This window comes from Juglans microcarpa x Juglans regia, chromosome 1S (assembly GCF_004785595.1).
Source record: "Juglans microcarpa x Juglans regia isolate MS1-56 chromosome 1S, Jm3101_v1.0, whole genome shotgun sequence".
In the NCBI taxonomy this organism is placed as follows: Eukaryota; Viridiplantae; Streptophyta; class Magnoliopsida; order Fagales; family Juglandaceae; genus Juglans; species Juglans microcarpa x Juglans regia.
Genome location: NC_054595.1, coordinates 26,764,311 through 26,788,971, shown reverse-complemented (window position 1 = coordinate 26,788,971; position 24,661 = coordinate 26,764,311). Strand labels below are relative to the sequence as shown.

Genomic DNA, 24,661 nt, shown 5'->3' with positions numbered 1-24,661 from the left:
GTGCCTTGACCGGTACGCTGTTCGGTACGGTATTCAAAACATTGATCTCATTTCTTGGCTGGCAAAAATCTTGCCTAATAATTTTTAAAGGTTGTGGCTAATATACTGCCCTAAGTTGACAGCTGGATGTATTGCTTAGTGTAAAATTTTTTTTTCTTTACATATTTTTTAATATATTTAAATATTTTAAAAAAATATCAATATACTTAAAATAATTTTTTTAATTATTAAGTAAAAAAAAAAATTTATCAAACGGTGAAATAGAGCGGTCACAATGAGTAGATAAAATAGTGTTTCTCATTTTTAAATAGTGGGTCCACTTTAGTTGTCTGGTTCAAGTTTCAAATCTACCTGTCACTTCGCCGAGAGTGATAGTACGGACGATCCGTAATTTCAGTAAAAATGGTGGTCGTTTTCACCCTTTTTTTTTTTTTTTTTTTTAATATATATAATGAACTTCAAACCGACTTTTCTGTCGCGTGGAAAGATGACGTGTTTATTAGGCATTGGCTACTTCAACATCCTGGAGCTGGATGAGCAGATAGATTAACTGTGGTAGTAACTACTGTCTACTATTAGCACGACTGGATCCCACCAAGATCACTACCTCTGATCCACGATCCCAACAAATACGTCAACCTCATTCCTTCCCGTCCTTATCTATTGTTTTTTTCTCGAGTTTCTTCTCACGAGCTGTTCTTGTTTCATAAATCTGATATTTATTTACAGTTCAAATTTAAAATTTGATTCCTATCTATATGTAACATAGGCCTTACAACATTCAATTTAAAATACAATAATAAAGTTTTTTAAATAAATATTTACTAATGTACGTATACCAAATTCATGATTCTGCTCTGACCAAGACAATGCATGACCAACATATAATAATGTTGTTGTTGGTTTAAGATATCGTTTGTTTTTATAGATGAGTTGAGATTAAAGTTAAAAATTAAATAAAATATTATTATAAAATATTTTTTTAATATTATTTTTATTTTAAAATTTAAAAATATTGAATTTTTTATTTTATTTTGTATGATAATTTTAAAAAATTATAATAATTAGATGAGATGAGTTGAGAAATTCTATAAAAATAAACGAAACTTAGTTGGGTGAAATTGTGTATAGGTGATTGACCAACCTGATAAAAAGGGCATCATCATGTGTCAATTAAAACTGCACAAAGGGGAAACATTCGAATATGTGCTATTGACCAACCAAAACAAGGAAAAACCACAAAAAAGGAAGAGGAAAAGTAAAGTGGATGATGAATGAGAAAGATTTGATTTGAAATTTTGATGTATAAAATTGTTTTCAGATTGGATATTTCAAAGAAATAAACAATTAAATCCATAAGAGTTGATTGATCCAACATTAACCACTAAGAGAATAGAACAAACTAACTATATATATAGTATTGATGAACATTTTTTAAGCTCACGTCAAATTTGGAATTGGTTTGAATTTAAAGATGAGATGAGATGATTTTTTATAAAAAATAAAAATTGAATAAAATATTATTATTATTTTAATATTTAAAAAAATTAAATTATTTATTATATTTTATTTATAAATTTAAAAAAATTATATTAATAAAATGAGATGAAATGAAACATTTTTAAATCTAACCGGACCCTTAAACCACCTTTCATCACCGTCTTCGAGTTTTACTTTCAGTTGTTTCAAATTGAATGGTCCAAGAGATATAGACGCAACATTAAATATATGCATATTATTAAAAAATATTATATTAACAATATTAAACAGTATAGACTTCTCTTTCTGCTCTATTCTTATAAAATCAAATCATATAATTTAATTTAATTAGATATAAAATGGAAGAATACCTGTACGTGTATTCATTGATTTTGACGAGGAGGATTGGACTATGTTTACGTGGCATTAATTTACAAATCTTTAATGGTGAAGTCTTGATTGTTGTTCAACTTGTACTTAGGGGTCGCGTGTAAATGTTACATACAGTGTTAAAATATGTAAATATGGTGTATATTTTGAAAATAATAATATAAATAATATTTTAAGTGGATTCCAAATTATTATTCGTATATTGATCATATATACTTAATTGACACTCTATATTTTGAAAAATAATATCCTTACACTTTATTTATTAATATTTTATTGTCTATTTTTTTTTTCCTTTTATCCTTTGAATCTGGATTGAGAATCTCAAAACATAAATTTCTTGCATAATTTTAAAAAAATAAATTCAATTAACCAATGTAATCATATAATTTAATTAAAAATAAATTAAATTTTATAAAAATTAAAATTCCTTCACCCTTTGAGTCAAATTTTATAAAATTAAGTGATTATGTTAGTTGATTGCTTTTATTTTCTTTTAAATTTTATAAAAAAAAGTCATGTTTTAGAATTTTTAATACGATTCAAATAATAAAAAGAAAAAATAGATAGATAATAAAATAGTAATAAAAGAAGTTTAAATAAAAAAAATAATTGTTACAATCGTGAATATGTAAATATCGTTTAATTATTTTAAAAAAATTGAATAAATATAAAATTTATATAAAAAAAATTAATATTTTATTAATTAATCATATTTTTTTTCGCATTGAACAACTACATATAATATCATTATCTACTTTATAGGCAGCTTCTGGAGTCCTTTCTGTTTTAAAAACAAAGAAAATAAACAAAAAAATAAAAAATAAAAGCATTGAAAGAGGGCATCCACTTTCAAATACCCACTGTCTGACACTGACAGGTTTTTTTTTTGGCCGAATGACCACAAAGACAACTTTATTTAATGCCTCGAAAGTGAGATTGTTATGTTGTGGGAACCCAATTTTTGTCACCAACTTATTTATTCTCCCGAAATCTTAAAAAAATCAAGCATTTATAATGACATCTTGTTGTCTTCGGTGATCTTCTCACGATATTTTCATTCCAGAGAAATGATATTTTCAATGTTTCGGATCTGGTGATCCAACTCCCCCCCTTTTTTTTTGTCATTTAATATTTCTTTTTTCCCCAAAGTTAATAAAATAAAGTGGGAAAGTGACATATCATGAAATTTACGAAACCCTTTACCAGACAACTCTATATTGTTGGGCGTGACAGACACGCGCCGTACATGTTTTTTAATTTTTGGGAGCCTGTAATTTCTTTTATTTTTGGCCGAGTGTGCGTGGAAACTGGGAAGGTAGTGTCAAGACTGTTTTGTTTGACACTTTTCGGGAGTAGTAGGGACGGCTCTTTTCTTGTGGTACTGAAATATTGTACATTGCTATGAAAGTACAGACCCTAAATTCTAGGCTGTAAATTACTATATTTTACCTTTTCCTGTTTCTCAATTTAAATATTATATGTCAGGTGCAGGTTGTTTGTACTGAGAAAACTTCTAAACACTCTAATTTTTTAAAATTTTTTATATAAAATATAATAAATAATTTTATTTTATTAAATTATAAAATAAAAATAATATTTTATTCAATTTTTAACTTTTTATTTCAACTCATTATCTAAATTTCATAAAAATAAACTAGAAACTCATGGACCATATTTTACCAGAGAGAAGCTATTTTGCTTTTCCAAGTGTACCGCTCAAGTGTATTACTTGTTATTTTTTTTATTTAATAATTAAAGAAATGATTTAATACACACATGCATATATACAACCAAATTAGAAAAACAAAGGTGAAGCAAAGCCAAAGGGATAACCCACCATCTTACTTTTATAATCTCGAAGGCGCAATAAATTGCCTATTTTTCTGTATTGATGAGCCAATTAATGCTTCCCTTCTTTCTACCCCCACTCCCTTTTGTTGCAGTGAATGTGATTAGTTGAGTTATAATAGTTTAGAAATAGTAATAAAATTAATAATTAAAATTAAATAAGATGATATGACATGTGATTTATCTCACCTCTGTATCTAAATAGGCCTTAACTCTTTTTTTCTCCTGCTATCAATATATCACTTAGAGTGCATTTGTGTGCTGAGCTGATCTCATATGATCTAATTTGATATATGGATATTAGTGTTTTATGGATTCTATTTATATGTATTTAAATATATAAAGTAGATTGAGATATGTATTTGAATATATGAAATATGATGAGATATTTATAAAATTTTATTGAAATTTGAAAAAGTAGTGAGTTTCATTAATGATTGATTTGAGATAGGTTGAAATGAGTTTGACAACAACATATAACCTTAAGAAAAAATTGACTTAAGAAAAATTCGAGTTTTGATTTTAAAAAAATTATAATTATCAATCTCATTAGTATCTTCTTTGTGCGTTTGTGAGATGTAATGATTATAAAATGCTACTTATACTTAACAATCTTACTTACAAAATCACACATGTTAATGGTTCAGCTATTAAAAAATGAAATTTAAATTAAAAAATATTGATATAACGGGACTACCACTCAATATTTTACGGAGTGCGTATAATAAAAGAGAATATATATATATATATATATATATGTGTGTGTGTGTGTGTTTCATTTCTCTTTCAGAATAATAATTGACTGCCATGTGATGTAATTGCCTGCACCAAGTTGGTATGTATTGTTTTATGGTTCGTGGGTTGAGGTGAAGTTATGAATAGGATGTTTCGATCTGATCTCATCTTATTTTAATATCTAACTATTATAAATATAAATATTTTTAAATTTTTTATATAATAATTACTTAATTATTACAACTTTTATAAATTCCAAATAAAATATAAAAAATAATTCAATTTTTTTAAATTTTAAAATAAAAATTATATTAGAAAATTATATTATGACAATATATTAGTTTTATAATATTTTTATTTAATTTTTTCCTTCTCATTTTTCAAAATTCCATAAATTATTTTAATTTAAATCATTTATAACTCATCTCATCTCGATTTAAATATTTTTTTATTATTTATAAAATTATTTAAAATTATATCATCTCAACATGATGCATATCATGTGGCATAAAACTTGTATGCGGTTTCAACAGGAGCTCTAGAGTGGACAAGTTGGGGTTTGATAAATGATAATCCAAATAAAGCAATTCCGCGGTGATGTTTCCCATAAAAAAGAAAAATGAAAATGACGCATCAAATCATTTATGAAAATTATTAAAAAGAAGAGAGAGAGAGAGAGGAAAATGGCAAGTTATATTTAGAAGCATCATTCATGTTTAGATTCAGTTGGGAGTTGATAACGATGACATGATCAAGCAACCAATTATGAAAAGTTCCCTTTTTATCAGTTGCTTCAAGTGAAATTATGATGATATCACCAAGAAAAAATAAAAAATAAAAATGGAGCAGTAAACAAGACCTGAAGATAAATGGTCCTTTTCAATATGAGTTTCCATGAAAGTTCTACCTGTCAATACTTGGCATTATCAACACCTTTCTCTTTCTTTATTTAATGTGTCTCAATCAATCCACCCATCTATCCATAAATATATATCATGCACATCTATATATAGGAAAATTCTTTATCTACAAATAGATTATATAAAATAACGTGATCTTGTATAATTCATTAGATTATAAAATTATTTTTATTATAAAGTAGATCCAATTACGGATCAGATACAGTCACGTTAATTTGTTAAATTATTTTTATGTAATTCTTTTGTAGATATAACAGTACTCATATATATATATAAATACTCACACACGTGATGAGGACACACATGCATTAGCAGTTCGCACGTGCATTAATCTTAAGTCTCGTTTGTTTTCAGAAAACATCTCATCTAATTATTACAATTTTTATAATTTTCAATACAAAATAAAATAAACAATTAAACTTTTTTTAAATCTTAAAATAAAAATAATATTAAAAAATATATTATAATAATATTTTATTCAACTTTTTAACTTTAATCTCAACTCATCTTATCTTATCTACGAAAACATCTTTGAAAAAATGGTTCCTGAAATCCCACCACTGGCTACATATATACTATAAACAGGATGGCCGATTTATGTTTAATTTGTTTGTATGCAAATGATTGATTACTAATTTATATAATTCAATATATGCTAAAAATTACTCATTTTTCTAACATCTTGACATTTTAAATAATGAAAACAGTACTGCATGCCAGTCCTGTGCCTTTGCTTTTATGGAGTTCACGAATATGACACATATATACATCAATACAATGAATATGACACACATATATATTTTTTGAGCAATTTATATATATATATAGATAATATATTCTTTTAGAGAGAGAGAGTAATATTAGATACGATCTTATAAATTATGATATATAAATTCCGTATACTCCGGTTAAAAATAATAGAGATTATAATTAAATTTATTGTAATATAAATCTTAAATTTATCAATTTTTTTTTTAAATGTGCAGAAATTAGAGTACAGATGATTTTCTATTATATATAATTAAAAAAAAAAAAGGAAGACAAAATTGACTTTGGTTTCAACGTATGAGTTATGATCACGACCTGTACCACTAATAATTTCAACCCTTACTAACTTGATTCAGAAAAATATAGTATTCGGGGGGACCCGATCGAATTACCAAAGTGGTCCACGTCTTTATCCTGCCCATCAATTATTTCTGGTCTTCCATTTCAGTAGTACAAACCATTACTTAAAAGGTAATATATTCGCGTGACACATTTCATAATATATTTCATAATATACATTATAACATATTTTATAACACATATTTTAAAGTGGGATTATTTTTGTAAAGTGATATATTTTTATAAAACATTTTATTAAAATACTCTTAATTTTAAAATATAATTATATATAATATTGTAAAAAAGAACCAGGTGATCTATGCATTAGCCACAAGTTAAGATTATAAAGAATGAAAAATTTTAATATCATTTTCACATCACGCATAATACATAATTTTATTTTATTTTATATTTTTTTCCTCAGTAAGTACGTGATGTAGAAATTATGAGTTGAATAATTTAATTAATTTAACAATAATAAAACTAAAATAAATAAAAAAAGTGGTATGTATTATGTGAGATGAAGAGTAATCAACCTCAATAAAAAAATTACTCTTCATGGCTCTGGTTATCATACATTTAGGTTTATACCCAAAAAGATTCAAATCATACATTTCTACTTAGAATAGGTTACGAGACTGATACAATTTGCAATGTCTTCGTGAAGGACCAAACTACAACTTATGTCTATATTTTAAACGATTCATCGGAATTCCATTACAACCATTTTAAAGAGCAAATTAAAAAAAAATAAAATAATACGGTATATAGCCTCTTTCTTTAAAGAATAATTTTAAAGTTTATCTTTAACAACCTTGAAAAAAAAAAGGCATAAAAACAAAATATGTTATAATTCTCCACCTTGAACGAATCACGTGTCGGGGAATTTGATGGAATTATGTAGATCGATGTACGATCGATACAAAAGATGGCCCCACCATTTTAATTTCCACCACCTAGATCTCATAAAGCGTACAGCTGTGACCTCCACGCGCTTACTGACAGAACCAAAAACATTTGTAAGGACAGTAACTATGCCTCATTTATTTTTTCCAAAACTTTTTTAACTCATTTTATTACAATTTATTATTATCATTTTTTTAAATATTTATATAAAATAAAATAAATAATTAAATATTTTTAAAATTTTTAAATAAAAAAAATATATTATAATAATATTTTTTTCTATTCATCTAATCTCATCTTAATTATAAAAACGAACAAATCTTTTGATTTTCGTAATTATTATTATCTCATCTCATTTAATTTAATTATTATAATTTTTTTAAAATTTTTATAAAAAATTTAAAATTTTTAAATATTTAAATAAAAATAATATTATAAAAATATATTATTTAATTATTTTTTATCGCAATTAATTTCATCTTATCTATCCGCAAAACAAAGGAACGGAGAATCAAAGGCCGAGAGGAGAAACGGAAGTGGGACCCATGTGTCCTCCTCGTTACATCCCAACAAGCTCAACCTCAGCCTCACAAACATGCGTGGGCCCATTTACCCAGACACAAGTCACACGGTTAGTTTGTTCCCTTGTCAGTGGCTCGTACTCTCCACGACCGCCCATCGAGCGTGTACACTTTGTTTTGTACCAAAACTTATCGTCCCTCAGTCACACTATAATCTAACCTTTTTTCTTTAAAAAAAAAAAAAAAACTTCCTTTTCTATTCTTTCCGATCACGTTTCTCACAAATATTTTTCAGTTTTAGTTCCAACGGTCCACGTGTCGTCTTTTCAAGCCATAGAGTCATGATCAAAGTTCGGTGTCATCGAGGGATGCAGCGCAGAAAGTTATTAGTTTTATAATATTATTGCTAAATTCATATTTTAATAATAGGAGTCTCAAATATATATATGGTCAGTTCTACGGGAAGACTGAAGGTCTATCGATACAACTGATTGATTAACACTAAATTATTATTTTTTAATTTAAAATAATAATAATAACTTAATATATTTCTTAATATCAAAGAGAAAACAAAAAATAAAAATAAAAATACACCCATCCGATACAAAAGCTCGATAAACCATCGGTCTACTTAGCATTTCTCAATATATATTACTCAAGACTCTTGTTCTTTTATATATTCATTTTATCTCCATGCACGTAATTAGTCGTTATACCATTACCAATCTCTTTATAGGTTATCATTGCGATTCACAACCTGAAAAATTTGACATAAATCAACGATTTTATTTTAATAAATAATTATCCTAAGGAAACCTACTTTGGCTATTTTCTACATTAATTATTGTGTGTATTAACATCATTAGTGTCAATGATCTCGGTCGTGCCAATATTTAAAAAGTCACCATATTTATAGCGAATTAGTTAATGTTATAGTTACATCTATGTAATATATTTTCCTTAAAATTTAGAATAAAAATATTGGCAGTATATGGGTACAATGAATGCATGCCATAGAAAAAACAAAGGTCACACACTCATCATGTGCAATATATATCCGTGCATGCATTATTGCTAGTAGGTATTTGTTTAAAACAAAAGCACAGTTGCATTTATGTTACAAAGTGGTGAGTGGGTTCTCCACTTAAATCCATTACGTGAAAGGAAACAGCTCTAAGAAAGAGCTATTATTATATGAGTATAAACCCACTAAGCTAGCCATATATATACATGCACGAATAACTCAAATTCGATTAAGTTTTTATTTATTTAATAAAAATGTAATGTTAATAAAATTTAACTTGTTTTAAACAATCTAACTTTTTATAAAGAGTAATTTTATACATTAGCCACTATTTATTTTCACACCCCACACTATATTTTTTTTTCATAGAATGTGATGTGTGAAAGTGAATAGTGATTGATGCATATAATTTTTCTTTTTATAAAATAAGAGAGAATAATACTTCTACTACAATAGTACATATCGTTTAAATTTTTATAAATATAAGTCTTGATACAGTATTAACGTATGAGAAAAGATATTTGCAATCGTAAATTATGCAACCGCCTTGTAATCATTTTGAAAAAAATGAATAAAACAAGAGACCTATATGAAAAAATTAATTTTTTAATAATAGACCACACTCTTTTTCAAAGTAATTACGTAACGTTTACACACTTCACAGTTGTATATAAAATTATTCTTAATCTATATATAACAAAGTCAAGACGTTTTCTAAAGTATTATTGATGTAAGGACTGCCACGTTGGCTTTGGAGGTAATGCTAATTTTATGCCAAGTATGATTTTTTTTTTATTTTTTTTAACAAAAACACAGGTATAGTGAATGAGTAGGGTGGGATGTTTTGAGAGCTAGTTGGATTTTTTATATTTATTTTTGAAATTGTAGACAATTTTGAGTAAAGAATTTCCTTTTATTCTGTGAAAAAAGCAATTATTCAATGGCTGAAATTTAATATTGGATTTTCATACTTTTAGTGACATAAAAAAACTCAAACTCATTTAGAAAATAAAAAAATCAATGCTCTGAATATTAATATAATTGAATAATAATAATCTCAAAGTTAACAAATATTGCATTAAATAATTAATACGACCTGAATTGATTATATAACCCTAACTCTTGTGGTTGATACGAGAGGATGACATCACGATAAATAAAAATTCTGGACCGGACGGACCCACTTTTAGAAAATATTATTATTGCCGAGTCGTTTCGTTAAGGTTAACTTCCTATTATTTAAGTATTAATATTATAATCGCCGAGAAATCCTCAAATTGTCCGTTCTCCCGCGACAAAAAAGTATTTTCTCCTTTATCTCGTTTCGTATCGCAATCATGGACGGTATTACTGTATCACGTGATTTATAATAAAGCTTAGTTTGTATTCAGAATTCATTTTAACTCATCTCAATTAATCTCAACTCATCTTATTACTATTCATTATTATTTATCAACTTTAACTCATAAATTTTACTATTATTTATAATTCATATTATTATTATTCATAATTCATTTCAATTAATCTCAATTCATCTTCGAATCTAAACGACACCCGAGTGTAATTGTACAACTACCAGCAGTGGATGAATGGCAACGGCAGTAATATTTAGCTTATTCCGGGGTTCAAAGTTTATGGGACCCGTCCGAGAAACCTTGTCGTTTCATGAGGGATCCGAGCCAGAGTAAAAGTCGCTTTCTCGGATATTTCGATCTTGTTCTCGAGTGTTGCTCTTTCTTGTTTATCTACCGTTAGATGGACTTCGAAAACTAGCTCAGATCTTTTGATTGAAATCTACGGGAATAAGTAAAGAACAGTCGCATGTACTTTGTGTATCCTATGATTTCTCTAACCCTCGGTCCAACCCAAGCTGAAGGACAGCTGTCAGCTGGAGATTCCGAGCCGATGACCTCGATAAAGTCTAGCCGGCTAAGTGGGACCCATCTTCAATTGGACATATAAATATGCAGATATGCATATCACCATAACTTATCTATTTTATGTACGTATCAGTTGATACGTACAATGACTTATCATCTCTTTACCTGTCTGCCTCCTATAAAATACCCTCCGTTTCTGCAAGTTCAATGTCTCATTATATAATTTTTCAGAGAGAGAGAGAGAGAGTAATACAATTCCATTTCTTGAGAGGAAAAAGCTCGTCTTAGCTTCCCTTCTGTTTAACGTGTTCTTTGGTTTTCAAGGTAAGAGCTTCCTTTAATTCTCTCAACCTCTCTCTCTGAAATTTAGAATCTTTTACTTTAAAGTTTTTAGCTTTTTAAGCTGTTCTATTTTTTTTTTCTTCTTCGTCTTCTTTGGGGATGCTTATGCGTCTTTGATACCCACATGGTCTAAAAGCTGCTTTCTTTGTTTCCGTGATCCTCACAAAAAAAAAAAAAAAACACCCTTTATTTTTTATTTTTTGGATTTTGACCCGATTTCTAAGCTTTACTCGTGTTGTTGAGTGCTAAGTACTTGTAGTAAATTTGTTTGCAAAATGGGTTGCTTTTGCGTGGGATGGATGGTGGTTGAGTGATCTGGTTCAGGGTATAGATTTGAATCTTTGTGCCGTTTGTTTTGCTTTTTTTCAACAATTAAGCTAGGAAGAGATGGCCCCTTTTTCCGATTTGTGTAACGTATGATATTTTTTCAGATCTAGCGCTGCTTTTGGTGATTTCGTGTTTTTTGAATCGAAGACGACGGGGCGACTACCATGTCGTCGCTTAGTAGAGAGCTTGTGTTCTTGATCTTACAGTTTCTTGACGAGGAGAAGTTCAAAGAGACCGTTCACAAGTAAACTCCTAAAATTTAGTTTTACTTCTCTGTTGTTTTTCTGCTGTTTTAGTTTTCTATTGATAGGTCATTCCGAACGATTGATTATGCACTTTTGCCTCATTAATTGCTTTGTTTATTAAATAGGCTTGAACAGGAATCTGGGTTTTTCTTCAATATGAAATACTTTGAGGATGAGGTGCATAATGGGAATTGGGATGAGGTTGAGAAGTACCTATCCGGGTTCACAAAAGTGGATGACAATCGGTATTCAATGAAAATATTTTTTGAGATAAGGAAGCAGAAGTATCTTGAGGCATTGGATAAGTAAGCTTACAAATTTTAAGTACTAATTTTTTAATCTTTGGTTTTATAATAACAGATTCTTCGTCTTTGGAGATTTTATGTGTATATTGTCTGCGAATGAGTGAGATTGTTCAAATTTTTGATAGGCATGATCGTTCCAAGGCTGTGGATATATTAGTTAAAGATTTGAAAGTTTTTGCCACATTTAATGAAGAGCTTTTCAAGGAAATCACCCAGCTCTTGACATTGGAGAATTTTAGGTATGATGAGTTTGTGTTGAACTCATACAGGTTACAGTTGTTTTTGGAAAACGAAGTCAAAATGGGTTTGTTGTATCACAGGGAAAACGAACAACTTTCCAAATATGGAGATACCAAATCTGCCAGAGCAATCATGTTGGTAGAGCTCAAGAAGCTAATTGAAGCAAATCCTTTATTCCGTGACAAATTGCAATTCCCAAACCTTAAAAATTCACGGTTACGGACTCTCATCAACCAGAGGTAATTTATTTAGAAATCCTGCAAGATTCAGTTTAAATGGATTACTGTATACTAGCTTCAAATGGACTTCAAGGTGTTTTTACTTGGTACCTTGTTCCCTGTGATTTCTTATTGGATTATTTGCATGAGTGCATTTGTCTTTCATGACATCGAGAGTGAGTGTTGTGTTATGCATCGTAGGTTAACCTATGATTATGTTCTTTTAGCCATCTCTGCTATGATTGCCCCTGCTCTTAAGGTTGGGGCCGTGCCTTAAATGCTTGGGTAAACAATGCAGGAATGATCTAATTTTCCCGCCATGCCAAGAGTAAACTTTCTGTGAATGTTAGCATGAAATATATGCTTCACAGTCTATAGCATAAGATATATGCTTCACAGGCTAGGGTCTGTGGTTGTATCAGTTTTGGAGAACAGCAGTAACATTAATGTTTGTCATCAGCATACACTCATGTTAGTTCAGTATACAATCTGATTACTTATTGTAAATTACAGCTTGAATTGGCAGCACCAACTATGTAAAAACCCTCGGCCAAATCCAGATATAAAAACCCTATTTGTGGATCACACTTGTGGACAACCAAATGGTGCACGAGCTCCATCTCCTGCAAACAATCCACTGCTTGGATCCTTACCAAAAGCTGGGGGTTTCCCTAACCTAGGTGCACATGGGGTAGGTTTCAACTTAATTGGGTGCAAAGTAAACTTAGTTGGATATTTATAGGCTTTCATTAATTTGCTTGAATTTATGTTTTCAGCCTTTTCAGCCTACACCAGCACCAGTTCCAACACCCCTTGCAGGTTGGATGTCCAATCCTGCCACTGTAAATCATCCGGCAGTTTCAGGAGGGGCTATTGGTCTTGGTGCTCCATCAATCCCTGGTACTAGATTAATCTGTTTTGGTATTGGGTATTGATTTCATTTGCTTTTTTTTGGGGATCGGATGTTCTATATAGTTCCAATTATGACCATGGAAGTGTTTCTTTATCTCAAATAGCTGCTCTGAAGCATCCAAGGACTCCTCCAACCAACCCTACTGTAGAGTACCCATCTGGGGATTCTGACCATGTTTCTAAAAGAACAAGACCGATGGGAATTTCTGATGAGGTATTGTACTGAACAAAGAAAATATGCTTTGTGACATCCATGATTACGAGTGAAAAAAGTTACTTTTTACACATTAAGTTTGTTTCTCATTCTACTAATACCTCGATGAGACAATTACGATTTCTCAAATAAAAAGTACAATAAGGACAAGTTTATAATGCAAGAATCAATAGGTGTGCATGCATCTAATGTGCTTTAGCAAACTATTCTGCTTTTTCATGGTAACATTTAATTATTGGATGGGGAGATCAGAAGCATATTATTCTTTCTAAGGTTCTTTATTTGAGATTTTGAAAATAGTTTGGTTGAACCTGATTAGTATTCGTTTGGTGCAGGTAAATTTGCCTGTCAATGTTTTGCCAGTAACATTTCCTGGTCATAGTCATGGTCAGGCTTTCAATGCACCCGATGACTTGCCAAAGACTGTCTCAAGGACCTTAAATCAAGGATCGTCTCCCATGAGCATGGATTTTCATCCTCTTCAACAGACCATACTTCTTGGTCTGCCTTTGTTTAAAACCTCTTGTTTAATTATAAATATCTGAGTACTACTATGTGTTTTAATTGGTATATTTCCTTACTCTGAAGTGTTTACTATTCTATCAAGGAATTGAACCTTGAATATTTTGAATGTTGTGTTTCAGTTGGTACCAATGTTGGGGACATAGGTTTATGGGAAGTTGGTTCGAGGGAGCGGTTGGTTTTGAAGAACTTCAAAGTTTGGGATCTTAGTATATGTTCAATGCCACTGCAGGTGTGTCCCATCTTCTTTAATCAATGATCCAATTTAAGTTTAATGTTTTGTCCTTTAAGCTTTTAATTCCGTGATGGATTTCAGGCAGCTTTAGTTAAAGATCCAGGCGTATCTGTTAATCGTGTGATTTGGAGCCCTGACGGTTCTTTATTTGGTAAGCTTTACGATATTGGTTCTTCAGCCCATATAATATAATTGAATATATTGCGTGTGTATTAAAGGTGAACTGGACAATCAGATGATATGTTTATTCTATTCTAATTACAGGAGTTGCATACTCCAGGCACATTGTTCAAATATATTCTTATCATGGGAATGATGATGTACGGCAGCACCTGGAGGTATATCTTATATGAAGCTTGCAATTTCAGATCTCTTACTCTATTGCATGTGGTATTTAAGTTGCTATACTAAATGTTGCTCTGTACTTGCTGGTTTAGATTGATGCCCACATTGGTGGAGTAAATGACATAGCATTCTCCCATCCAAATAAGCAACCTTGTGTGATAACCTGTGGTGATGATAAGAGCATCAAGGTCGGTTGGTCCTATTACATGTTTGATTGTTTAAATGTTTTGAGTGGAGGTTAAGTTTGCCATGCCTTATTAATTTTGGTTGGTAATTGTAGGTATGGGATGCTGCTACTGGTTTAAAGCAGTATACTTTTGAAGGTCATGAAGCTCCTGTTTATTCCGTCTGTCCCCACTATAAGGAAAACATTCAGGTATGCTTTCCATTTTCTCTGATTGTTTTAATTGAATACTTTAGACTTGTCAGGCTTATTAGTTTTTCCTTTCCTTTCCTTTTATGGATCCTTCCCAAATCCTGGAATTTTTGTTCTTAACATATTTTTTTGTGTTTGTATGCTTAGTTTATCTTTTCAACAGCACTGGATGGAAAGATCAAAGCATGGCTGTACGACAACTTGGGATCTCGAGTTGATTATGATGCTCCTGGTCGCTGGTGCACAACAATGGCTTACAGTGCTGATGGTACTAGGTAATTATGTCGGTACTGTTATTTATCAAAAAAATGTTGTTGGTACTGCTTGTCCTTTGCCAGTTGTTCGGGGTATTATCAACAACTAGACAGGGTCTTACCTGTTTTGACTTCTTTTTTTGGGTGTGGGGGTTGTGGATATTGCAGGCTCTTTTCGTGTGGGACAAGTAAAGATGGGGAATCATTTATTGTTGAATGGAATGAAAGCGAAGGGGCAGTTAAAAGGACCTATCAAGGATTCCGCAAACGTTCTCTGGGTGTTGTGCAATTTGATACAACCAAAAACCGGTTTTTGGCTGCTGGTGATGATTTCTCAATCAAATTCTGGGATATGGACAATGTTCAACTTTTGACAACTGTTGATGCTGATGGAGGCCTCCCAGTAAGTTCATCAAGTTAAATAAATAATTAGAAGCATGTCCTTTTGGAAAAATTGTTGCTCAATTTCGTCTTCACAACTTTCTGTTTAGGCCTTTTTTTCTTGTATACTCCCAGTGTTTATGGCTAACGCCTTTTGGCTTATCACTAAAAGTTGCTCTCTAAACAAATTATCTTTCATACTTCCTAGGCAAGCCCACGTATCCGCTTTAACAAGGATGGGACTCTGTTGGCTGTTTCTGCTAATGAGAATGGAATCAAGGTTTTAGCAAATACAGAAGGTATTAGGATGCTACGTACATTGGAAAATCCTTCTTATGATGCATCGAGAACATCTGAAGCTGTGGCGAAGGTAGCTTTGTTAGATCATTCGCTTTTGTGACACCCTGACCTCAGCATGAGCTCATCTTGTGTTAATATGTGATATCTCTTTCAGCCGACAATAAACCCAATTTCAGCTGCTGCAGCAGCTGCTACTAGTGCTGGACTTGCGGACAGAGGTGTCTCTGTGGTTGCTATTGCTGGAATGGTTTGTGGCACATGCCCTTTTCCCTTTATTATGTTTTATTCATATCACTTGGGCCATTGTAAGTTTCTGCTGATCATAGATTGAATAGAAGTTACTATCCAAGCACACCTTATATTGTTGCTATGTTATCTTTTTTGGTTCTTTGTTTTAAATGCTTTTTGCTTATGAATTTGTTTTTTTCTTTTAATGTTCATTAAATTGACATATTAATCTAACCAGAATGGGGATGTCCGGAACTTTGGGGACGTGAAACCTAGAATCGCAGAAGAATCCAATGACAAATCCAAGATCTGGAAGCTCACTGAAATCAATGAACCATCTCAATGCCGATCCTTGAGGCTTCCCGAAAACTTGAGAGTAACCAAGGTGTGATATGTGCTAACTGGCTTTATTCTTGGAAGGTTCTCTAACATGATATAGTTTGGCTATGTTTGTGATCCTGCTTTGTTTTAGTCTCTAGCCACTTTGGCGGCATTGTGTTCCTCTCCTAAGATTTACTTGTACTTTCATGTGCTGTACACCCACTACATTTTTTTCATGCCCACAAATTGGGTTATCTCTTTCCACCTACGTTGCTCTTTTCATAGACCAAACATTCAAAGTACATAAATACTAGTAGGATAGCAAGGGTATCTTCCCTTTTTCTTCTCTCTCCCTCTCTCTCTCTCTCTCCCTCTCTCGTATTGGATAATTCTGTATCAGGTGAACTCATGAAGTTCACTCAAGATTTTTTCTGATTCCATCCCGTCTCCAACAAAATACCCTCACTAGCTTCCTCGATTTTTTCGTTCGCTAAGTATTTCCTCCCTGATTGTCACAGATATCAAGGTTAATCTATACGAATTCAGGAAATGCTGTTCTAGCATTAGCATCAAATGCCATTCATCTGCTCTGGAAATGGCAGCGCAGTGATCGTAATTCTTCTGGAAAGGTATGAGGACATGTCAAAGTAGCTTATATCAAGCCTGAGTATTTCTTTGATCATATCTGGAGAAATGAGTTCCAGTTTGTCTAAGAAAATTGTCATTTATCTTGCAGGCAACTGCCAGTGTGTCACCTCAATTATGGCAACCACCAAGTGGAATTCTAATGACCAATGATGTTTCTGAAACTAGTCCTGAAGAGGCTGTGCCCTGCTTTGCTTTGTCCAAGAATGATTCGTATGTTATGTCAGCATCTGGAGGAAAAATCTCCTTGTTCAATATGATGACATTTAAGGTAACCCATGAGTCCTGTGTAACTTTGAATTCATGGACTAGTTTCATTTTGATCAATTTCAATTTCTTTCTTGAAACTGCAGACAATGACAACTTTCATGCCACCACCACCTGCGGCTACATTTCTTGCCTTCCATCCTCAAGATAACAACATTATTGCCATTGGCATGGATGATTCCACAATTCAGATATACAACGTTCGCGTAGATGAAGTATGATGCAGTATATGGCCACCGCAATTAATCATGGTTGGAAATGTTATTTACTTAATATTTTCTTGATGCAGGTTAAGAGCAAGTTAAAAGGACACTCGAAAAGAATAACTGGCCTTGCCTTTTCTCATGCACTGAATGTGCTAGTTTCATCTGGAGCGGATGCTCAGGTAATAATTTTCCTATTCAAATGTGATTTGCAGATTTGTGTTGTTTTTCTGATTAGTTGTTGTGAACTTGACCTAATCAACTTCCTCAATCTCGTTATTTAATTAATCTGCAAACATCAGTCAGCAAGGCAGAGCTAAGGATTAATTCTGCCTATTTACCCTTGATATGTTTAAAGGATTAATCAATGTTTCAACTTATTTGTCTGACATCTTTAAATAATCCCATAATAATGATCAATGCTTATTTTTTCTCTGACATGGAATGCAATTCCTAACTCGCACTCATGTTGATTTCTTTGGAATTTGATTATTCATCAATTTATTAACAGTGATCAAAGTTCGAAGCACTATCATCAGCATATTATTCCTGAATTCTAAATCAGTCGTAATCAATAATTCTTAATTTTCAAAGGAATTTTGTGTTGGTTCACTTACAATTGTACTATTTTTTTCCTCAGCTCTGTGTATGGAACTCTGATGGATGGGAAAAGCAGAAGGCTAGATACTTGCAGCTTCCTGCTGGAAGGGCTCCAGCACAATCAGACACACGTGTACAGTTCCATCAGGACCAGGCACATTTTCTGGTTGTACATGAAACTCAGCTTGCAATATACGAAACAACAAAACTAGATTGCGTAAAGCAGGTATTTTCCGCGTCCATGGGCTTTATATTTTTGGAAGGAACAATTTTCGTTCTTTTGTTTTTGGTTCTGACATATTCTTCATCTGTAGTGGGTCCCACGTGAATCTGCCCCCATCTCTTATGCGACATTCTCATGTGATAGCCAGTTGGTATATGCCAGCTTCTTAGATGCAACAGTCTGTGTGTTTAGTGCTGCAAATTTGAGACTACGATGTCGGATCAATCCTTCTTCTTATCTTCCTGCCAGCGTCAGGTAATTTACCAAGCTCCAAGCCTACATGGGCTTATTCAGGCTACAATCTTTGTTTAGATACGATGATATTTTGTTCAATATGTCTGAATGTCACTATTAATTTTACTTCCTCAGTATATTTGAATGATGGAATTAAACTTCTCAGCATTTGACACTTTCACCTTCTGGGTTCGTGAAGATTTTTGCTCTTTCCTGTTGTATTCCTTCAGTGTAGCCATATCCATGCCAGAGCCAAAAATAATGCTAAAAAAACTTCTTTGAGCCCTATGCACAAAGAATTGTTTGGGTTGAAACTTAAGACTCTAAATGTTTCTTTTCTTAAAGAAAAAACTCACTTAACATTGGAAAACATATTCTAAACTTAACATTGGTTCTTGTTAAAACATTTTTTACCCTAAAGAATTTATTGGACTGCCCAAATTTAGGCTCCAAAAGATGCTGAATTTTTGGCAATCACATCTAAATTTTGATCGAGCCTATCTTTTAACCTGGTAAAATAGCTTGTCCAATAACACAGATAATTTGTCAATTGTGTGCATCATGTTCTGCAATTACTTCTTTGTATGGGTACAATTGCTTGTTTTTCATGGGAAACTTGACAGCACTCTGCCTACCTATATGCGTGATAGCTATTGTAGATTCCAACCCTTTGTTTCCTGAATGCCAGCAGTTCTAATGTACAACCACTTGTGATTGCGGCTCACCCACAAGAACCGCATCAATTCGCAATGGGACTGTCAGATGGGGGGGTTCATGTCTTTGAGCCCCTTGAATCTGAAGGCAAATGGGGTGTGCCACCACCTGTTGAGAATGGGTCAGCAAGCAGTTTGCCAGCTACTCCGGTCGGAGCTTCAGGTTCGGATCAAGCCCAGAGATGATGAAGTAGCTGCCAGTGAGGAGTTCTTTTACATGCTTGCTTGCTGGCCCATCTCGAATTTAGGTATGCTGTACAATGTACATGACTTCTTGGTCTATTTGTTCAGAACCTCCAGTTGTCTGCTTTTGTTTTTCTCCTCTCTTCCTCATTCATATTTGATATTTGTTGTGCAGTTTGCGGGTCATGACACATGTAATTTACTCAAGGTCGCTGCAAAATATGTAGATTTGACATGTTTAATCAAATTCTAAGGTAAATGCTGTAGGAGTATAAATAGTTTTGGGAAGGAAATTCTTCGTAAAAGAATTTTATGTTCTTCTTCCTCAAGAATCACTGCATGGAATCATCGAAGTATCGGTTATGCGATCTGTATGAAATTTCAGTGTAGTCTAATCAGCCATTACTATGTCTTGAACGGCGCTTTGCTCTTCCCTTCCCAAGTGCACTAAATTTTTTTTATAATCAATTATAGTAAATCCCTTCGGAACCCTTTTAGCAAGCAATTACGGCCAGCAATCGGAATCTATTTTTGTTCGTCTTTATCCTACGACTGGTTTCCTCAAGAGCAAAGGGTCCAAGAAAGATTATTCGGAGCAAATGTTGAAAAACTCTTGACGTGAAACCGTAGTAAGCCCCGCGACTATCCGCCATTTTCATTCTCGCGTAACATCCGAAAATGTTGAAGAGGAGCCAAGATAATGACCCTGCACTCTCAGGTGTAGCTTTGGTTTCATGGACAGATTCAGATTGCCACTGCTTATTGAATGATCACCGCGCGAGGATCGGAGGCTGGTTTATGGTATTAGGTATATGTATTTCCATCACTTCAAAAATTCACCAGTGGATCCATGTATAATGATTTTCATTTCCAATCGCAATGAACTCCACAAAAAAAGGTTCCAAACGCACACAACCTAGGCCAGCAAAGGTGGTGTGCATGAGGGGCCTTGTCCGAATGACGAAGATAATTTTTTGTTTTTTGTTTTCTAACAATATCAAAACTTTCCACGGTGCTTTCATGGCTGCTCAGATTTGGTGGTCGGAAGCCAAAACTATAGTGTTGGGCTGGCAGTGTTGGGCGTGAGTGAAACAAAAGACGATGGGTTTGGCATGTTTCTAACGACAAAAGGACAGACAAACATGCAAACCGAGAGGAGAGGGAGGACGAACAATGTCTGCAACGGAGGCGAGAGTGCGTCATCCAAGTACCAAATAAAGCCAACATCCGATCGAGAACAGGGCATCACAAAAAGTCACAACCGGATGTCATGTGGTAGGAGGTAGGTGGAAAAATGTCGCAGTTCACTAACGAAGTATACATGGCCCATAGCCAGTTTAATTTCATTAGTAACTTCCTTTATTTTAATTCAACATGTTAGTTTTGTTTTCTTTGATCGAGCGAGCCGAGGGCTCTATAGTGTTAATCATCCGGAAGTCTAATATAATTGATTTTCCAATCTCTCTTCTGCTCTTGAAGGCAAGGTCATCTTTGAGTTTGAATCCATTTTCTTGCATTTTCTCGTATTTTCTGCTTATCCAAACACCTTCCATCGGGTGTTTGCAGAAAACAGCAAGACCCAACCTCCACAAAGTCGCCTAGGGCACACACTGCCCAGGTCACAGGATCAAGGCACTGGAGACAGGCGCTCATGGGGCACCGACATATTACTAAGAGTTTGGATGGCACTGAGTGTTCTAAGCGGACTGAACCGATTAATCCCAGCAATAAAGGTGATAAATAAAGGTCGAAGAATGCTAGTCACTTTCTTGATCTTCTTGCCTAGTAAAGCTCACTAATTTACAGAGATTTACATAGGCCATCAATCAAGAACCAAGGGCGTCGTCAATGCACAAACCCAACTACAAGGGAACTGCAGTACATAATTTATATGTCAATATATACAAAAGCATAACCACAGCTGAAAAATGTCTCAAGGAAGCTTTTATCTACATTTTCTTCTACACCATATGACATTCATGACACAAAAGAAAGCTTCGCAGAAAGCATTGAAATAATTTCCTAGAATGTCTCCTGAAGCCCCCATTTTGAAATACCCTTCAGGATTTTAATCATATGTACAGAACATCCAACTCCACCTTAATCTTTATTTTATATACATAGCTGCCCCTAACGCCAACTGTAGCTTTTCACATAAATCTTATCTCCATGACTACTCCGGACGGAAGCTTACCAGATTAGGAAGATCAGTTGACTGAAGCTTCTTCATGTCATTTGCTGTCACCTTGCAGCCCTCCAACGTCAGTGATTTCAAATTCTTCAGAGTTTTCAAATGATGCAGTCCTGCACTGGTGATGCGAGAATTTGACACATTCAAAGACACCAATCCCGTCAAGCCTGCATTGACATCGAAGGATAAGAGAATAAACTGGCAGGAATCCTTTGATTCGGAAACAATATCTCACATCTCAACTGCAACGGCTCTACAAATAAACTCCGGTACATTTGAGTCCCATATAATATACTATTTTTGTAAGTCCCATATAACGAACTAATTTTATGAAGATAAAGAAAGCACACATTCATTTAAAGAAAAATAAAAAAAGGTTCAAAGAGCTACCAGAAACCAACTCCAAGGTTTTATCTGTCAGGTTAGAGTTTTGTGAAAGATTTAGCAGCATCAGGGAAGAAAGATCTTTGATATTCTTCACACCGGTATCTGTCAGTCCACCGCCGCATATTTCCACCGACCTCAGGTTCTTAAAGTCTGACTCATCAAACACGGGAGGAAAAAGAGAGAATTTAAATCAGAACCGGTCAATCCGCAAAACAAAGTTCAAATGGTTCAAGAATGTTATTTATGAAGTTAGATAAGGCCTCTAATCATTCATAGTTATAAACTCTCTCTCAGATTCAATCATCATCAGAGAACCAATCAGTACATCTAATTAACTACAGAAGGAACTTGGAAGACTATCAGTTGCTAGATATTATAAAACATTCCCTGCAACTACATGAATCTGGTTAATGACAGTACTCTGCATTGTTCTCTTGTACCTAATCCAGTTCGTACATGAATCCTATAGCTCTGTGTTTAGAGGCAGCATCATGTATAACTAAACAAATTTGTTAGCATGGGCAACTATATTTAGTGTCATCTAACATACTTCGCAGATGGTTTGTTCCAGCATCTGTAATACGAGCTCCAAAAAGATCAAGATGAGTTAGTCCAGTCAAACCTGCATCCGAAAAACATGAACATTGCATCCTTTTTTTTTAAATTGTTAAAACAAATTTATATTGATCAAAAGAGTAGACAAGAGCCCAAGTATATGGGACATATATCAATTGCATCCTGAAATTGAAGCATTCAAATAATTATGAAAAACTAATAACGTAATAAGCATTTTGGGAAGAATAAGCTGCTCTTGCAGTGTAACAGTAGTGCTCATCAGTCTATTAATAAGAGCAGCAGAAGGGCAATCAAAGTGAATGCAGAAACTAATTTTGAGGCTATGACACAAAGAACTGAATGTTAAGGAGGATTGGGGGCTCTCAAAGTCATTTGATGACTTGGTTTGGACTTTTGAGAGGCTCAGTGGCCCAGATATTTTGCAATTAAATATAAAAACACATTAACAAAATCTTTGTACCAGGTTATTAAAACAAACTTATAATAAGAACGGAAAGAAAATAATGGCTCATTATTTAAATATTATAAAGAGATACTAGTTTAGGAAAATGATTCAGATTGGAAAAAAGAAAAGAAAATAAAGAAAGATCGCTTCCACTACAGGTATTCTAGCTAATGTTGATCCTTCGTACTTCCATTCTGTTCACATCCAAACAACTTTAATCTAAATCCCTTACTTGTAAGTGCTGCAAGCCCAGTATCCGTAATATGGCGAACATCCAAATTGAGTGATTTAAGAGATGAGAGTCCAGACAATTTTCTTAAACCGTCATCAGTAACCTCAGTGAATGATAAATTTAAACTCTCCATGTTTGTCAAACCTACAGGAAACAAACCAACATATCATGTTATGAGAAAATAAAATCTAAATGGCAATTTGCTAAACAACTTTGTTAGCTCCTTAGCCTGTTCCTTTCTGTTCCGACATGTGAACTCCTCTCTACATGCACACACAAATAGAATGAAATAAACTTTGGATCATACAGGGGGTAGATCTTTTTCTTTTTCCACTCAACTGGAGGTTAATATGTAATCTCATTCATAAAGGACAAAAGAATTTACCAAACACGTGCAGACCTTCATTATAGGTAACTTCCGACTCTTTTCTGTTCTAGATGTACATATACTCACACAAATGAAATAATACCGTAAAATCTAGCGGCTCTTATCATTAAAGTGCCACTTCACAAACAAACCACTTTTTAAATGCATGTGAACCTGATTATATGCTACAATGAATTTCTTGAAAAACATTTTTTATATAAGAAAGAAATTTCTTGAAAAATAGAAGGTGAATGTCTAACCAGATAGATAACGGAGTCCATTGCTTCCAACTTCGGTATCAGACAACTCCAAGCATTTCAGATGCTGATGGCCTAAAATCAAAGCATTTTATATTCAAATTTCAGCATTATTTACAAATGCGTTGGGGAAACAAGGAAAGTTCCTAGCATGTGTTGGGCCACTCCAAGCATATGTTGTTCTCATCATTCTATAATCAATTGTTACCATCAAGAATCATGTACAACAGCCTCGAGACTTAATCATATTGAACAAACTGTAGACATGTCTCTCAAAAGTAAATCCTCAATATTTACTAACCAAAAAAAAAAAAAAAGCAACTCCTCAGTATTAGGACTATTTACATTGATCAGCTCTGGTATTAAATCATAGGGCAAGCAAGCAAGCATCCATTGTAAAATCTCCAAAAGAGGTTGCAAGAACCATAAAGAATCACGTATTTTTTGTAACTCTGACATTTTTCCTTAAAATATGTTGTCTGAAGTTAAAACACTTTTTCTACTAGACCACTTTGTTGGAAGCAGAAGCTTTGCCAAAAACAAGGCGGACAAAATTTAAT

General features: G+C 33.0%; 3 protein-coding genes across 4 annotated transcripts in view; 2 read left to right on the top strand and 1 right to left on the bottom strand.

Annotated features, from left to right (window-relative positions):
• The first annotated feature begins 10,985 nt into the window (after positions 1-10,985).
• On the top strand, positions 10,986-20,063 carry LOC121247086 (protein TOPLESS). 2 transcript variants are annotated; one of them, XM_041145419.1, is made up of 27 exons: positions 10,986-11,137; positions 11,587-11,726; positions 11,853-12,032; positions 12,158-12,271; positions 12,353-12,511; positions 13,004-13,181; positions 13,267-13,390; positions 13,507-13,616; positions 13,952-14,117; positions 14,261-14,370; positions 14,455-14,524; positions 14,638-14,711; positions 14,811-14,906; positions 14,999-15,094; positions 15,242-15,369; positions 15,517-15,751; positions 15,938-16,099; positions 16,184-16,276; positions 16,496-16,642; positions 17,097-17,207; positions 17,315-17,494; positions 17,577-17,705; positions 17,780-17,875; positions 18,334-18,519; positions 18,608-18,771; positions 19,442-19,711; positions 19,822-20,063. In XM_041145419.1, exons 2-26 carry the CDS (start codon positions 11,647-11,649, stop codon positions 19,647-19,649), a joined length of 3,396 nt encoding a protein of 1,131 aa, XP_041001353.1. In that variant the 5' UTR covers positions 10,986-11,137; positions 11,587-11,646; the 3' UTR covers positions 19,650-19,711; positions 19,822-20,063. The 2 variants fall into 2 exon arrangements, with proteins under 2 accessions (XP_041001353.1, XP_041001352.1); XM_041145418.1 differs by having other exon boundaries at positions 19,439-19,711.
• LOC121247090 (COBW domain-containing protein 1-like) overlaps positions 16,927-24,661 on the top strand; it is a 22,360-nt gene continuing 14,625 nt past the window's right edge. Inside the window, exon 1 of the mRNA XM_041145422.1 lies at positions 16,927-16,947. The gene's annotated coding sequence lies outside the window, so the exon portion shown is untranslated. The remainder of the gene's footprint in view (positions 16,948-24,661) is intronic.
• Positions 21,510-24,661, bottom strand: part of LOC121247089 (internalin A) — a 10,430-nt gene continuing 7,278 nt past the window's right edge. The window contains exons 12-16 of the mRNA XM_041145420.1: positions 24,105-24,176; positions 23,478-23,621; positions 22,775-22,846; positions 22,228-22,374; positions 21,510-22,004 (exon numbers count right to left, since the gene is read on the bottom strand). Coding sequence (XP_041001354.1) covers positions 21,820-22,004; positions 22,228-22,374; positions 22,775-22,846; positions 23,478-23,621; positions 24,105-24,176 — 620 coding nt within the window. The 3' untranslated portion in view covers positions 21,510-21,819. The remainder of the gene's footprint in view (positions 22,005-22,227; positions 22,375-22,774; positions 22,847-23,477; positions 23,622-24,104; positions 24,177-24,661) is intronic.